General features: G+C 39.3%; 2 protein-coding genes across 2 annotated transcripts; both read left to right on the top strand.

Annotated features, from left to right (window-relative positions):
• Window positions 1–424: 424 nt before the first annotated feature.
• Window positions 425–8,145, top strand: LOC149010041 (digalactosyldiacylglycerol synthase 2, chloroplastic-like). The gene is made up of 5 exons (XM_089163779.1): window positions 425–591; window positions 1,354–1,652; window positions 1,932–2,195; window positions 6,240–6,589; window positions 7,247–8,145. Exons 2-5 carry the CDS (start codon window positions 1,371–1,373, stop codon window positions 7,746–7,748), a joined length of 1,398 nt encoding a protein of 465 aa, XP_089019905.1. The 5' UTR covers window positions 425–591; window positions 1,354–1,370; the 3' UTR covers window positions 7,749–8,145.
• Window positions 8,146–10,126: 1,981 nt separating this feature from the next.
• On the top strand, window positions 10,127–13,609 carry LOC149010040 (putative auxin efflux carrier component 1c). The gene is made up of 6 exons (XM_089161884.1): window positions 10,127–11,862; window positions 12,048–12,324; window positions 12,404–12,489; window positions 12,574–12,731; window positions 12,839–12,915; window positions 13,059–13,609. The coding sequence occupies exons 1-6, from the start codon at window positions 10,713–10,715 to the stop codon at window positions 13,123–13,125; spliced, it is 1,815 nt and encodes a 604-aa protein (XP_089018010.1). The 5' UTR covers window positions 10,127–10,712; the 3' UTR covers window positions 13,126–13,609.
• Window positions 13,610–14,914: the final 1,305 nt, after the last annotated feature.

Below are 14,914 nucleotides of genomic sequence, written 5' to 3'. Positions count from 1 at the left end.
ACTTTTTAAAAGAAATTAAATTTTTTTTTTACCACTGGGACCCACTGATTTTTGTGGTCAGGAAGCCATTGGGGGAAAGTGCTCCCCCACTTAAGGGCATAATAAAAAAAACTCTTTAAAGAAAAACTGAAAAGTAATTAATCATTTAATTTTCTCAAAAGTTGTATTAACATCCATTAAAATATTTTACTGTCTTTCTCTCCCACTGTAACGCAACCAATAATTTATTAATTTTCTTTGATGATTTTAAATTATGTAATCCTTTAAAATTTATTATAAGAATAAGATAAAATAATGAAAGAGAAAGCGTGCGGGGAATGAACACGTGCCGAGGTGGGATTGAGTCATGATTCACATTTTTCATAACTTGGCCGGTCAAATATAAACTCCCCGCCCTTTGTTGGATTCTCGCTGGTAACGGGTAACGACGACCTGCGCGGTTGGCCGAAACGGCAAGACAACACTTCTTTCTCATCTCTCTCCCTCTCCCAACTCCCATATCATCACCACCTCGACTGCTTCTTCGTCTCAACCTTCCTTTAATTTCCATCAAACCAACCAACTTGCAGATTATTCAATCACTGACACGAGGTGAGATTCTTGAACACGAAATCTATTCTCTCTCAGTTTTCTGTATCTGAAATCATTTTTCTTCTTCTTTTTAATCTGAGATGCTTGGATTGAATTACTGCCTTATCTCCCCTATCCAGTTAATTTTCTCTGAGTTTTGTTATGTTTTAGCTTCAACATCTTCGTCTCAACATCATTAAATTCGATATATGGTCTAATCTCTACTCTTTCGACGGATTGACGCAGCTTTTTCCCTTTTTCATCTTTCAATTTCATTTATTGTTAAAAATCTGTGTCTCTGAATTTTCGCTGATTTGGTATACTTGTTGCCTTTGAATTTCACTTCTCATAAATTTTTATGGCTTTTCTCAGAACCTTTCCACCCAACATCTAGTACAGATAGAATTGAAAATATTGGTACCTTGTGCTGGGTTACCAATTCTCTGCAAGGATGGGCTTACCTATTGGAAACCCAAAATAATATCAAATTGGAAGATCACAATTTGTTTAGTTGGTAAAATCTGTGAAAGTTTGTTACGTGGGCTTGGGTTATATTAATTAGGTGGTTTCTTATTCTATCCCAGCCCCCTTCAATAGAAGAGGTAACAGTAAATTCATAGTTATATTAGTCAACTATGCTTTCTAATGATTTCTTCTGTGTTCTTTCTATGTTTTGTCTATGTCATCTCTGGCATTCAATATATGGCTTCCCAATTATGTACCAATTTCAATTTAACTACAGTTTAGAAGGTAGCTAATAAGCATCCATAATCCTTCACACAGTGGAATTTGATGACTGAATGGATAAGAAGCAGCATATTGCAATATTTACTACTGCAAGTCTTCCATGGATGACTGGAACTGCTGTTAATCCTCTATTTCGTGCTGTATACCTCACAAGAGATGTGGAGAGGAAGGTTACTTTGGTGATTCCATGGCTGTCTTTGAAGGATCAAAAGCTAGTTTATCCCAACAAGATAACATTCACGTCTCCCGCAGACCATGAGGCTTATGTACGTAAATGGGTTGAACAAAGAACAGGATTTATATCTAGTTTTGATATAAAATTCTATCCTGGAAAGGTAAATTAGAGCTTTACATCTTTTTTTTTTCTTTAGTAACCCTTTCCAACATAACTTATGGATGGTTCAGATTCATTAAATGTATGAATTATTTGTCATCTGGAGGTTTGCATTTAGTACAATGCATAAGATTCAATGCACAGTGTTGTCCTATATTGCTTTATAATTATTTTTTCACATGCTAGATGGAGGACCTGCCAATTTGCGTTGCAGGGTCTCTTGCTTGAAAGATTCTTTTTCTTCTTTTACTTGACGTTCGATCTTCTTATGAACTTGCAGTTCTCTACAGATAAAAGAAGCATTCTAGCTGTTGGAGACATTACGGAACTCATTCCTGATGAAGAGGCAGATATTGCAGTCTTGGAAGAGCCTGAGCACCTGACATGGTATCATCATGGACGTAGATGGAAAACAAAATTCCGATTAGTCATAGGGGTTGTTCATACCAATTATTTGGAATACGTGAAGCGAGAAAGGAATAGGATGCAAGCATTTCTGTTGAAACAGATGAATAGCTGGCTTATCCACATCTACTGCCATAAGGTGCTTTTTTTTATTATTATTTTTGTAACTTTAGAAGGCAGACAGTGATTAATGATTTTATACACTGTAACTTAGTTAAGCTAAGTACTCTGCTAACAGTGATTCATGTTTCATACCCATTTGACTGAAGTACAATATTTATTCAACTCTATGAGTCTGCAATTCGTTAGTTTTTCTTGGAATTGATAATGGCAGCATCACATATTTTTTTTTCATCTCGTATTTGGTATGCAGAAACTCTTTGCATGCTGTTATGTTTTCATGTGCAAATTTTAAATTTGTGCTCCTTCAAATTATGTGATGTGGCTTATATCACATTACATGGTGAAGGTTGATAACTGACTATGAATGGCATTAGATAATTTTTGCCTTTAGCAGCTGCAATGTCGCTTTCAGAGGACAAACAGATCCTGTTAATTCAGTACTGTATTAAAGCTAATGAACTTGTGGTCAAGTTATTGTAATCAGATTTATTAAAGGAAGGATTGTGGAATAATGTGGTCAAGGGTTTGAGTAATTTAATTTGAGAAACAGAGTTTGTAGGGAACTATGGAGCACGAATCAACTAATCAGTTGCATAAACCAAGGCATTTAGGCTTCTAAAAAATATGCAACAGATGGGGGTGGAGGGCTGGCCAGTTGGTATGATAATTGGAAGTCTTGCTGATGATTCATAAGGCCGTCAGCTCACACGTATCATCAAAGGTTTTCAGTGTTTTGGTGTCTGTGCAATTGGGAACTTAGAAGGTGGTGTACAGTACTGGGAGAAAAAGAGGGAATTTTTTGCTTTATTGGAACCTACATGTAACCTTCCTCAAACCTTATTTGCATCCTATTCCAATCATTTGCAGCCTTTTCCCCTATACCTTCATCTCGTTTAAGAACCCCTGGCCTGTGTTTCAAAGGGAAGTTCCCAAACAGGGGTGTGCTGGGATGCGTGAATAGCAGCACCTTACGATGTTCATGACCAATCGGATCCTGACCTGGCCCACCGCCTTTCCTATCGGCTTGGAAGCAAGCTACCTGTCGCCTATCTCACCCCCCCTTAGACGTAAAGGGAAAACGGAAGTGCGCAGATGCGCACTTCTGTGTAGAAAACAACAGGGGTGGTCAACGACCAGAGATTGATTAACATTCAGGTTGTCAAACAGTAGACCTGGACAATATGATATTAGTTTGAGCAACCTTACAAGAAAGAAAAAACATGGATTTGTCAAAGAAGTGGGTGTCTGACTGTCTGGTATGCACATTTTTTCTGATCATCATGTAAGCAGTGGGGCAGCAGGAGTATGATGCAATTTTGAACTCAAAAACTTGAAAAACTTTTACTAATCCCCTTTTCCATTTCATTTCCTTTTTAGTGCTTCTCATGGGTCAGGATGCTATTTCCTGGAGCAGTGAAGCATGTAACTAGAATTGAGAGGTGACCTTATTCTCTCTCCTGTACTCTTGTACTGATGTACTCTGTTAGTACTTGGTATTCTCTCTAAAATTGTCATGGTGTATAGGTGTTCCTAGGTATTGGAGGTTTTTATTTTATTTTTTTTTTTTGGGGGGGGGGGAAGCAAGGGAAACCAATGAGGTGCCTAGGTATCGCTTTGACAATTATGATTCACGCTCCCTGTTCCTCTCTGAGTCCTAAATGCTCAGTAAACTAACTCTCTTTCTCTCTCTCTTTTCTTTTTTTCTTTCCTTCTCTTTTGGTGGATAGCTCTTCCTCTTAACAGTTTTCAGGTTTTGATAGTCTGCAGGCTTGCTCTTTGAATAATAACTCAAACTGCTATTGCAAGTGGAAAAACAGAAAGAAGTATTTTACTTTTTTTTTTTTTTTTTTTTTTCAGTCGTCTGTGTTTGAATGCTTCATAATTTTCTGTTTGGCAATCTTGGTGTTCATGGTTAATGGTTGAGGAATATGGTAAAGCAAGGGGCATGTGACCTCCTGGAAACAGCTGGAAAAGCATCTCGTCATTCTGTGTCAGAGTTTTGGGACCCACATTTTTTATGACACTACTCCTACTGCTACTTAACTTTGTTCTTTTAAGCAGCTTTGAGCTCCTTGTTTTCCCTGAGATGCTTGCTTTGGCTGCACAAACTGCTTTCCATTCTGTGAAGGTGAGATCTGCTGTTAATTCATAAGCACTCATCTCTCACACCACCAAATCAGCCCATCCACAAGCAAAACACACTCACAACAAGGAACTTACCGTGGTTTAGAAAAATTCCCTACATCCACACGAGAGAACAAGAGATTCCACTATTTCCTAAAAACCTCTCCACACAACTCTCCACCTTACAAAATGTTATCCTTTGCTTGCTTTCTAGGTTATCTAACAAAGACAATATTTATAGAGAAACCCACTACTGTAATCACCATATAATTAGAACTCTACCCCTGTATTGGTAATTGACCTAGAAGCCATTCCAACTACAATTATAGTCAAACTCTAATTATATGGACCCGAATACAACACATACCCAAACCCAACATTATTGTCCTTTAAAAGTTATTGGTGCTCAGTATTTGACTACAACAGTTTCAGGTTTCTTTTCTTTTTGCTTTTCTTTTGCTGTGTGGTTGTTCTTCCTCCTTCTTCTTTTGGGGGGGGGGGGGGGGTTGGGGTTCGTGGGAGGTGGGGTGCCCGGGCTTCCTCCTTTCTCTCTTGTCCCCCGCCGTTGCTGTCTCCCTTGTTCCTGCCCTCCGCTCTCTGTGCCTTCTCCTTTTCCTTTGTGTGTGTCTGTCCTTGCTCTTCTTTCTTCTGTTTGCTCTTGCTTTCTGGGTCGGCTCCGGTCTCGCTTGGGGTAAGGCTGTGCAGGAAACTGCCCCTGGACTCTGCTTGTGCAGAAGCCTTCGGCACTGGTTTTGCCCTTCTTTTTCTTTCTATAATCCATGTACTATCCTGCTCCAGCTTATGCCTGCCCATATGTAGTTTATCTCATTAGGTTCCACTGCTCATTTCAAACACCAGAATAAATAAATAAAATGAATCCTGTGGTGGATGGCACCATGTTAATAATTTGGTCTTAATTTTCTCAGAGAAATTATGTTGTGAAGATCTTGGATTGTTGGGTAGGTACATGGAATTGGCATGACACCAGAATTTAGAGAACTAGGCTAGTGTTGACCTTTATCTCTTGAAATCAATTGAGACACAAACAGCAGGAAAAACTGTTTAATAGTGGTCAGCAATTAAAATCAGTTTTACAGGAATAAGAGAAACATAAGTTACATAATATGGCATTGTCTGTGAGACCTCAAAAGAAGATATCTTGAAATGCCCTAAAATATAAACCCAAGCAATTTGAAATGGTTCTAACATGTGCTGGCAAGATTATTGTATACGCTAGTGAGAATATGTGATGAAATTACATCCACAGAGTGAATTCTCTAGGTTAGGTGTCCTGGTGGACCCAGGTGGACCAGTTAGAGTTCATCAGCCAGTTTGCTTTTTAATTTTGACTGACTGATGTAATTTATTTTCTGTTCCTTCTGATTTGGATGGAGATAAAGTATCTTCTCTGTATATGATGTAAGTTAGAGGTGATATTAAAGGACCAGGGAAGTCTGAAAATGCCATGAGTTGAAATGGTGATTAAAGAGTATAGTTCTCAGATTTGTCTGTTCAACCTTGAGTAGTTCAGGACAAGGTTAGTGGGTGGAGCTTGAGTAATCATGTCTTTTTCATGTTCATTATTTTAGAAAGTATTCTCCATCCAGAACAGTCTTGAATAATGATACCAACTATTGGCTTTCACTAGATTCACTTCTCTTTGTTGTTAGATAGAATTCATGCACTTCATCTATTGTTCCTTATAGCAACTTGACTTCACTTTCTCTGATGAGCTTTTGAAGCTTCAACTTTTTTCCTGTGTCATTCTTGGACAGTTTTCCATCATGATCTCTTTCACATTTACAATTACTAATTATCTTACGGGTTGGTTGACAATCATTTTTGTGAGAAAACCAAGTCGGAGATAAATCAATGTATTTCCTTCAGTCCCCTTATGCTTGATATTTGACATAAGAACTGGCTTCTTGCATTACAGGTCATAAGATTATCTGCTGCAACACAGGATCTTCGAAAATCAATTATATGCAACATCCATGGGGTTAACCCTAAATTCCTTGAAGTTGGCAAGAAAAAGCAAGAGCAACTAAAAGATGAAACCAAGGCCTTCACCAAGGGTGCATACTACATAGGGAAAATGGTGTGGAGTAAAGGTTACAGGGAGCTCCTTGAACTACTTTCTGATTATCAGAAGGAGCTAACAGGCCTTCAGGTTGATTTATACGGAAATGGGGAGGACCACGATCAAGTTGAAGCAGCAGCCAGAAAATTAGAACTCACCGTCAGGGTCCATCCAGGTTGTGACCATGTCCACCCTTTATTTCATGAGTAAGTTCCGAAAAGATAGCTAGTCTTCAACCTACAGCTTTCTGATGTTGACTTCCTCTTTCTTAATCTTACCACACCTTCGTTCAGTCCATTCTTGGTGAACAGGGGAGAGTTAAATTTTACTCTGTTGTTATTGTTTCAGAGAGAACCAACTAGTAAATTCTGGGTAACACACACAATGCACAGTTTCGGTGATTGAAAGACACCATAGAGCTTGTCTAACCAGCTCATGGGTTTGGGTCAACTGATTAACAGGTCCTGCATAATGTGATTATTCCTGCAGTTAAAGTCAGCCCTATGGAGGAGTGTAAATAGTCAACCAGTGTGCATATGTCTTTCCCTGCCCCTGTTTTCTCCTCTTCCCTCTGTCCTTTTTTATTTGGGGGAAGGGGTGTCAGGAGAAGGGTCAGATCATAATGTAATTTGACTGGGTAGATTATTAGCCTAAGTAATCTCCAGGCTACACACCTAAACTGGTGGTCAGTTTCACTGCATCCATTCTTCTGTCAACGTATGCTTAATATGCCTCTGCAGGAATACTCTAACATATGTCTTAACATTCTTCTTTCCATTTTTTCCTCAAATTAAATTTATCTATTTTGTATACCAGAATGCATGAGGTTGCTATGATCAAGTTCGTTTTCCTTGTTTTTTCAGTTATAAGGTTTTCCTAAATCCAAGCACAACAGATGTTGTCTGCACAACCACAGCTGAAGCACTTGCAATGGGAAAGATTGTCATTTGTGCCAACCATCCGTCAAATGAATTTTTCAAACGATTTCCAAATTGCCATACATATGATGATGCTGAAGAATTTGCCGAACTAACACGCAAGGCTTTGGCTGAAGAGCCAGTCCCACTGACTGATGAACATAGACATGAACTGTCTTGGGAGGCTGCAACAGAGCGGTTTCTGAAGGTAGCTGAACTCAATCAGGCCTCCACAAGTAAACCAAAGAAAGCCCCAACAAAAAGTTTTAAGTCACTTTCATTGAATTTGAGGAGGAAGATTGAGAACGCCTCTGCATTTGTGCACTATACGGCTTCTGGAATTGAGGTTGCACGTAAAGCATTTGGTGCAATTCCTGGAAGCCTCCAACCAGATGAAGAACAATGTAGAGAGCTTGGGTTGGCTATTCACGATGGAAAGCAAGGCTGAAGACACTGATACACTGGATGTGCTCTAGTTCTATTATAATAAATAAAAAAAACCCACTCCCAGTTAAGTCCTCTGTGGCCAAGAAGTTTCAAATGGGATGTCAGTATTCCATGTTTTCTCTTGCTTGGTGTTGCTGTAAATAATCATACTAACAACATGTATAGTACCCATTTAGCCTGCATGTATCATGTATGATAGCAATTGTCATTGAAGCAGGATGTCTATTTTCCTTTGTGTTACACATCTCTCGCAAGTTTCATGGATAGCTTCTTGGCTTCTCAATTAGTCTATCTCTACTACAAAGTATGGCCTGTTTCTTGTTAAACATTTGTTGGTGCGATGGATTTCTCTTAAATTGTTTGAAGGTGGCTGATCCGGAAATTACTTTAGGGGGCATTACAAGAGAATTTTGTGCAATGTCAGGATTGATGATTGGATTTCTCTTAAATTGTTTGAAGGTGGCTGATCCGGAAATGACTTTAGGGGGCATTTTAAGAGAAATTTGTGCAATTTCAGGATTGATGATTTTACAGCATGGATTTCCTGTGCCAAGGATTTGGCTGAAGCCTGGGACAAAGTTTTACTTGCCCCTTTCTTTTGGGGTAACCCTCAATTTAGTGTCAAGGTAGAGGAGGAATTTCTTTTCCCAGCACAAGAGAAGAGTTTTCTTTACTTAAAAGGATGGGACCATTACATATATTGTCGACCAGACAATGGTTGAACCCATATTATTTTTATTAAGAAATATAGGTCTTAACTACTTTACCAATCTTGTATTGACTGAGGAACGAGATGGCAACCATTAGATGCCAAGGTTGAAGCGGAATCAATCCGTTTATAAAAATGGAATCATACCTTTTTGTCCTGCATTTGTCACGCCAAAGGTGGCATTTTCCCTTGTAAAATAGCACAGTATTGGATTATCATTGGAGTTTTCCATAATTTTTATTTTCTGGGCCAGAAGTTCCCTACTTGCAGTTGTCCGGTAGTGTGCTCAGCACCTACCACCTAGTCACTGATGGATATTTGTTGAACGTACCACAATTTCTGCAACACTTTCTAATCACCATCAGAATCCAATTCCCACATTTAATGATTGATTCCCCATCGATTAATTTGGGAGATAATAAGGCGTGAAAGTATGAACACTAAAAAGACACGCAACCCCTGTTCCATGGGATCATGTTGGGATTTCTCTATTCGTCTAAGTTCTCATCTTTAAAGAGGGAACGACAAAACCTGCAATTTTTGTAACAAGTTATGGGAAAGGTTTCTCTTTTATGAGTTGGCCTCTTTGATCCCTTCACTGTACGTCTTCATCTGCCATCATCTGATTGAGTTTGGAAGTTCGGGATTTGGGATTTCGCAGAAACGGTATGCACTAATCTTGATGATGTGCCAAAAACAAGCCCATTTGATTGAGAACCTGTCTGGGAGAGCAGAATCAAGAACCCAAAACAGAGAAAAGATTCATTATTATTTTGTGCTCCTTTTGGGAAATTATTCTATGTGGTTGATGTGTACGCCACGTAATTTGCAATTAATTAGTGATGGGTTCCCAATGTATACCCGTCTAGAACACACCTCTTTTAACAGCCATTGGAAATTGGGTAAGCATTGAATTTCATATTAATTGAAACCAACTTAATGACGTGTTAGATCTTGAAAACATGAACATAAAAGTATAAAACCAACTCTATGGACTTCATATTTCAGATTGTTCTACTTATTTAAGTTCTGGGATTATGAGTTTTTTTGTATGTCAGCACTTGGGGTTGTCTGCAGATTCTGAAGAACCATCAAGAGAAGTTGTAGAGTTTTTTTTTTTTGGGTGAAAATTGTAGAGTTTAATGCCTCAAGAAATAATCAAACAAAAATTGGATAAAACCCGATACTATTATAACTTTATAAGGTAATTTTTCAACTTGACTTAGGCTGAATAGGGTCTGAACAGAGAGAAAATATAAGTCTGACATTTCATTGAAAAGTTTGTTTTCTTAAATTATTATCTTATGCTTTCATTTCAATTTTACTTTTAGGTGGGTATCGGCTTCATAATCCGATCACGAGTTTGTTACCCTCTTCTTGACGAAACCATCTAAATGTACGAGGAGCCGTCTGATCAATCTCCCTAATTTAAATATTGGCGAAGTGGAGAATCAAAAGCTCTCTCTGCCTCCACTTTTGGATTCTCTTCTCCAAATTCCTACTTCCTTTTGATATTCCTCGTGTTTCCTCTGGCTCTGAAAGTTTATTTTCAGTGTTTTGATGTTAAAAGTGTGGGTTTTTATCTTTTTAAAATTTTTTTTTTAAACTTTTTCTCTTTCATCTGAAAAGCATTAGAGACGACCTGGGCTTCACTCCTTGTCTGCCATTAAAGAGGCCATGAGTATAAAAGTCTTCCCTTCCTCTAACAGGTCCTAGCTCTAGTTACCTCTTTTTCAGGTTTTCAGCTTACTGGTAATTTGCCCGGCATTTAGGTGACCTTCGTTACTAGTTCCTTTCTTTGAGGCTTTGAGCTCATAAAGTTCTCATTTTTTCAGCGTTCATCTCTCACTGCTTCACTTTGCTTGGACTGATCTGTGCCGTTTCTTTACTGGGTTCTTCATTTCTGTCCTGTTGCTACCTAGGTAGGTTTCTCGCTGGAAACCTTGTTCTTTATGGCATTAACTGGGCCACTTAGCTAGTATGCCTACTCTGTTGTACTGTTACAGCTGAACACCACCACTGGTGCTTGGGTCTCGAGCAAATAAAATCTGGGTTCTGTATTTTACAACTTCTCCGCACCAGGGCGATTGATTGTTTCCCTTTCCATTACATATCACTGGGATTACCTGGTAGTCTCTGCTGTAAAAACAGAGCCTGCTCTGTTCTCCCGTGTTCTCCCGTTCTGAAACAGATTAAACCTGGGTTCTGTAATTCACTTCATCTCTTTAATCAGGACATCATTGTTTCCATTGCAAAATGATCTCCGGCACCGATTTGTATCATGTCCTCACTGCGGTTGTTCCGCTATATGTCGCAATGATTCTTGCTTATGGTTCAGTGAAATGGTGGAAGATCTTCAGCCCTGATCAGTGTTCGGGTATCAACCGTTTTGTGGCTCTGTTCGCTGTCCCTTTGCTCTCCTTTCACTTTATCTCCACTAACAACCCATTCACCATGAACCTACGCTTCATAGCAGCCGATACACTTCAGAAGATCATAGTTTTAGGAGTTCTCGCCATCTGGTCTCGAACCAGCTCTCGAGGTTCTCTCGAATGGTCGATAACCCTATTCTCCCTCTCCACACTCCCAAACACCCTCGTTATGGGTATCCCTCTATTGAATGGAATGTATGGAGGCTCATCAGGGAGCTTAATGGTTCAAATCGTCGTTCTTCAGTGCATAATTTGGTATACTCTAATGCTGTTTTTGTTTGAATACAGAGGAGCTAAGCTCCTTATTGGAGAACAGTTCCCTGACACGGCTGGCTCCATCATTTCCTTCCGAGTTGATTCTGATATCATCTCATTGGATGGGAAAGAGCCTTTAGAAACCGAAGCAGAGGTTGGTGAGGATGGGAAGCTTCATGTCACAGTGAGAAAATCTACAAGCTCTCGTTCTGAGATCTTCTCGCGGAAGTCTTATGGGCTAAACTCAGGCGTTTCGTTGACTCCTCGGCCGTCGAATTTGACGAATGCAGAGATATACTCTCTGCAATCTTCGAGGAACCCGACGCCGAGGGAATCGAGCTTCAACCATACTGATTTTTATTCAATGATGAATGGGAGAAATGTGAGCCCAAGGCAATCCAACTTTTTGGGCACTGATAGCGACACTGGCATGAGTGGGTTCACAAATCAAAACAGGGCAAATGGGATCTTTCCACAGGGGAATTCCGTCATGGGAGGTGCCTATCCGGCACCAACTAATGCCGGAATTTTTTCTCCTGTGGGAGGACCTGGAGCTAAGAAGAAACCCAGTGGAACTGATGGAGGCAAGGATCTTCACATGTTTGTCTGGAGCTCAAGTGCTTCTCCGGTCTCTGAAGGTGGGATTCATGTATTCAAGGGAGGAGAGTTTGGGAATGAACGTGGTGGGGTTCCTCATCCTGTTGACATTCGCCCGAAAGGTTTGAAAAACTAGAACACTGTTGATTTGGTTTTGTTAAGTTGATTTTTTTGTTATTGATCCCTTTGCTTGATTAATGACCATCCACAAAACAAACTTGGAACTTTTCTGTCTGATGCAACTATATTCGTCCTGTTTTGATCTCTTTCTGAGGGAAGGAACCTTTCTCTTTTCTGATCTTTGCAGAATATGAGGAGTTTGGACGAGATGGGTTCAGCTTTGGGAGCAGGCAGGCTAATGGAGGTGGTGACAGAGATGAGCCTAGTTTGTCCAAGCTAAGGTCAAGCTCTACTGTTGAGCTTCACCCAAAGCCTGGAGCTAATGGTGGCTCCAAGCCCACATCAATGCCACCACCCAGTGTAATGACCAGGCTCATTCTGATCATGGTTTGGAGGAAGCTCATCAGGAATCCCAACACATATTCCAGCCTCATTGGCCTTATTTGGTCTCTTGTCTCCTTCAGGTCTGCATAACCCTTTCAATTCTTTCTTCTATTGACTGAGAATTTTTTACTCCTCATTGATGGATGGCTTGCTTTGCAGGTGGGGCGTTGAGATGCCAGCCATAATTGATGGTTCGATTAAGATCCTCTCAAATGCAGGGCTTGGAATGGCTATGTTTAGTCTTGGTAGGTTCTGATTGTAGTAGAGTTTGTTGGTTGCATTTCAAGGTTGTGAAACTGACTTTAGATTTTAACTTTGATGCGCGACAGGTTTGTTCATGGCTCTACAGCCAAAGATGATTGCTTGTGGTAATTCAGTTGCTGCCTTCGCTATGGCTGTTCGATTCCTTACAGGTCCAGCAGTCATGGCTGCTGCGTCTATTGTTGTCGGTTTACGTGGTGTTCTCTTGCACATTGCTATAGTTCAGGTTAAGTGAAAGGAAGCTCAGATAACTAGTTGTAATTGTTTTTGAACTTCTTAACAATTTTTTCATAATGATAAACAAATCTCAACTTCTCACATCAAATCTTCCAGGCAGCTCTTCCACAAGGAATTGTTCCCTTTGTCTTTGCTAAGGAATACAATGTGCATCCAGACATTTTGAGCACCGGGTTGGTATCTGATAATCTTACACCCCAATATACTTTTTCCAACTAATGAAGTATTTGTTGTTAAATTTAGAACACCACCATAAGAGCAATCAAGAGAGGGTTTTCATTTCTCATCATCTTTGCTTTGCTATTGTTGTTGACAGGGTTATATTTGGGATGTTAATAGCACTTCCCATAACACTAGTTTATTACATATTACTGGGGCTTTGAGGCCAGAAGCAGAGGAGGGCCAACCCCATTCAGAAGGCTATGGTATGAGTGAAGTTTCACTCTCTTTTGAGGGGTTTTCTACATCTCCAACAAAAGGCTATGTTATGAAGTGTTTCATTCTCTTCTAGGGGTTTTTTTTTCCTTCTCCATCTGAAAGGCTGAGTTCTTCAAAGCCAGAGAAGAAACACTCACAGAGGGCCTCTGAGCTAGCTTCACTTCAAAACGCAAACACTAGATGAGGAAAGAGGGACATGACCGTTGGCAGTAGAATATTTGAATTTTGTCCATTTCATTTTGGTTGGTTGTAATGGTTACATTTCCTTTTTCCTTTTCCTGAAAAGTAAAAGCTTGTGGGTAGGTATGGAATTTTGATGTTACTATTGGTTGGTGGAAAAAAAGTTAAAAACTGAAAATTACAATTATAGATTCACTTTTCTTGCCCCTTTCAGGAAAAGGTTGTTGGCTTTCACCCATCTCTTTGGGCTTTTTTGATTTTTTGGGTCAGTTGCTTTCACCTACCTTTGTTTTGCCTCCTCTGGGGAGAACAGGCTTTTGGCTTTTCACCTATCTCCAATGTGCTACTTTCAGAATCTTCAATGAGTCGATTGAGGGGATGGCTGACATCAGATTGGAATAAACTATCAACCCACCTAAATTCCTCTTTCATTGGATACCAATCTGATGGTTAAAAAATTGAAAAACAGAAAGGCACAGAATGTTAACTGGTCATGCACCAGGTTTGCTCCCACATTTAGATGCAAAAGAGGATCCAAAAATCTCTCAGCAATGATCATGCTTTCTGAAATGTTTAGTGTAAAGTTGAATCAACCTCATGGTGAATGAAAAATTGAGAAAGCTTAGCACTAGAATCTGTGCTGGACAAAATGATCAAGGAGTGCTAAGGGACATAAATGCTTGGCAAACATGGGTGATCAAGTAAGATTGTTATTTTCAATTAAAAGATTTGAGTGGGTCCATGAAACTAGTAAAGTTTCAGGCCTCACGGCTCATCATACTCCACTGCTATGAGAAGACCACAAATCTGACAAGAAATGATAATGTTTGAACAGAATCAGACTGAAATAATGAGTAACTCAGATCAGTTGCTAATTTAATTATAGAAAGTGAGTTAAGCATCCATGCCTGCACTCTGAGAGTGAGTGGTGGTCTGAATGATGAAACTACATACTTTCAGATGATCAACCAGACCACAACCAGGCACATCACATGTGTCTTTCAGGAACTTGTTCCCTCAAATCTTTGTTCAATCAGGCACCCTTAGAATATTTGTTTGAAGAATGCTGGGATTACTTTATAGTGATTATAATCTGTCTATGTAGGTGGAATTTACTTTAATCTCTATTCTTAATTACATATCTATCCAAGACTTCATATATAAATACAACTGAAAGCCAAAGTGGGCAACCAACACTATATGTATAAACACCAGATGCAAATTTAAAAAGGGAAGGTTACACAAATATGGCTTTCAGTTTAATAACCCATTTGATTGCCAACAGTGTTTCCATCAACAGTACAGTAACTCTGTTTTGATGATCTTCAGATCGACTAGTCTTATTTTATTTTTTAAATTAGGATAATTACTGTTGTCCCTTATATTATAACTTAATTTTTAAAAGGGCCCTGCTCTTTATGATAGTACTATTTCTCTCCTCAGTTCTAAGAGTGTTACGAGACCGTTATAGTTGAAACAATTTCATTTCATTTTGTCCTTCTAAAATTAAGAAGCCAGCAGACAATATCATGCTCATTTTAGAAAGAAGAAAAA

Source organism: Hakea prostrata, chromosome 7 (genome assembly GCF_041222555.1).
Source record: "Hakea prostrata isolate BN-2017 chromosome 7, UWA_Hpros_2, whole genome shotgun sequence".
Taxonomy (NCBI): domain Eukaryota; kingdom Viridiplantae; phylum Streptophyta; class Magnoliopsida; order Proteales; family Proteaceae; genus Hakea; species Hakea prostrata.
The sequence above is the reverse complement of the archived record's forward strand: the minus strand, read 5'-3'. Positions and strand labels throughout refer to the sequence as shown.

Coding starts and splice junctions, on each gene's coding strand:
- LOC149010041 (XM_089163779.1), top strand. CDS start 1,371: ATGGATAAGAAGCAGCATATTGCAATATTTACTACTGCAAGTCTTCCA. Junction 1,653..1,931: donor TAAAATTCTATCCTGGAAAG/GTAAATTAGAGC, acceptor ATGAACTTGCAG/TTCTCTACAGATAAAAGAAG. Junction 6,590..7,246: donor GTCCACCCTTTATTTCATGA/GTAAGTTCCGAA, acceptor TTGTTTTTTCAG/TTATAAGGTTTTCCTAAATC.
- LOC149010040 (XM_089161884.1), top strand. CDS start 10,713: ATGATCTCCGGCACCGATTTGTATCATGTCCTCACTGCGGTTGTTCCG. Junction 11,863..12,047: donor TGTTGACATTCGCCCGAAAG/GTTTGAAAAACT, acceptor TGATCTTTGCAG/AATATGAGGAGTTTGGACGA. Junction 12,490..12,573: donor AATGGCTATGTTTAGTCTTG/GTAGGTTCTGAT, acceptor GATGCGCGACAG/GTTTGTTCATGGCTCTACAG.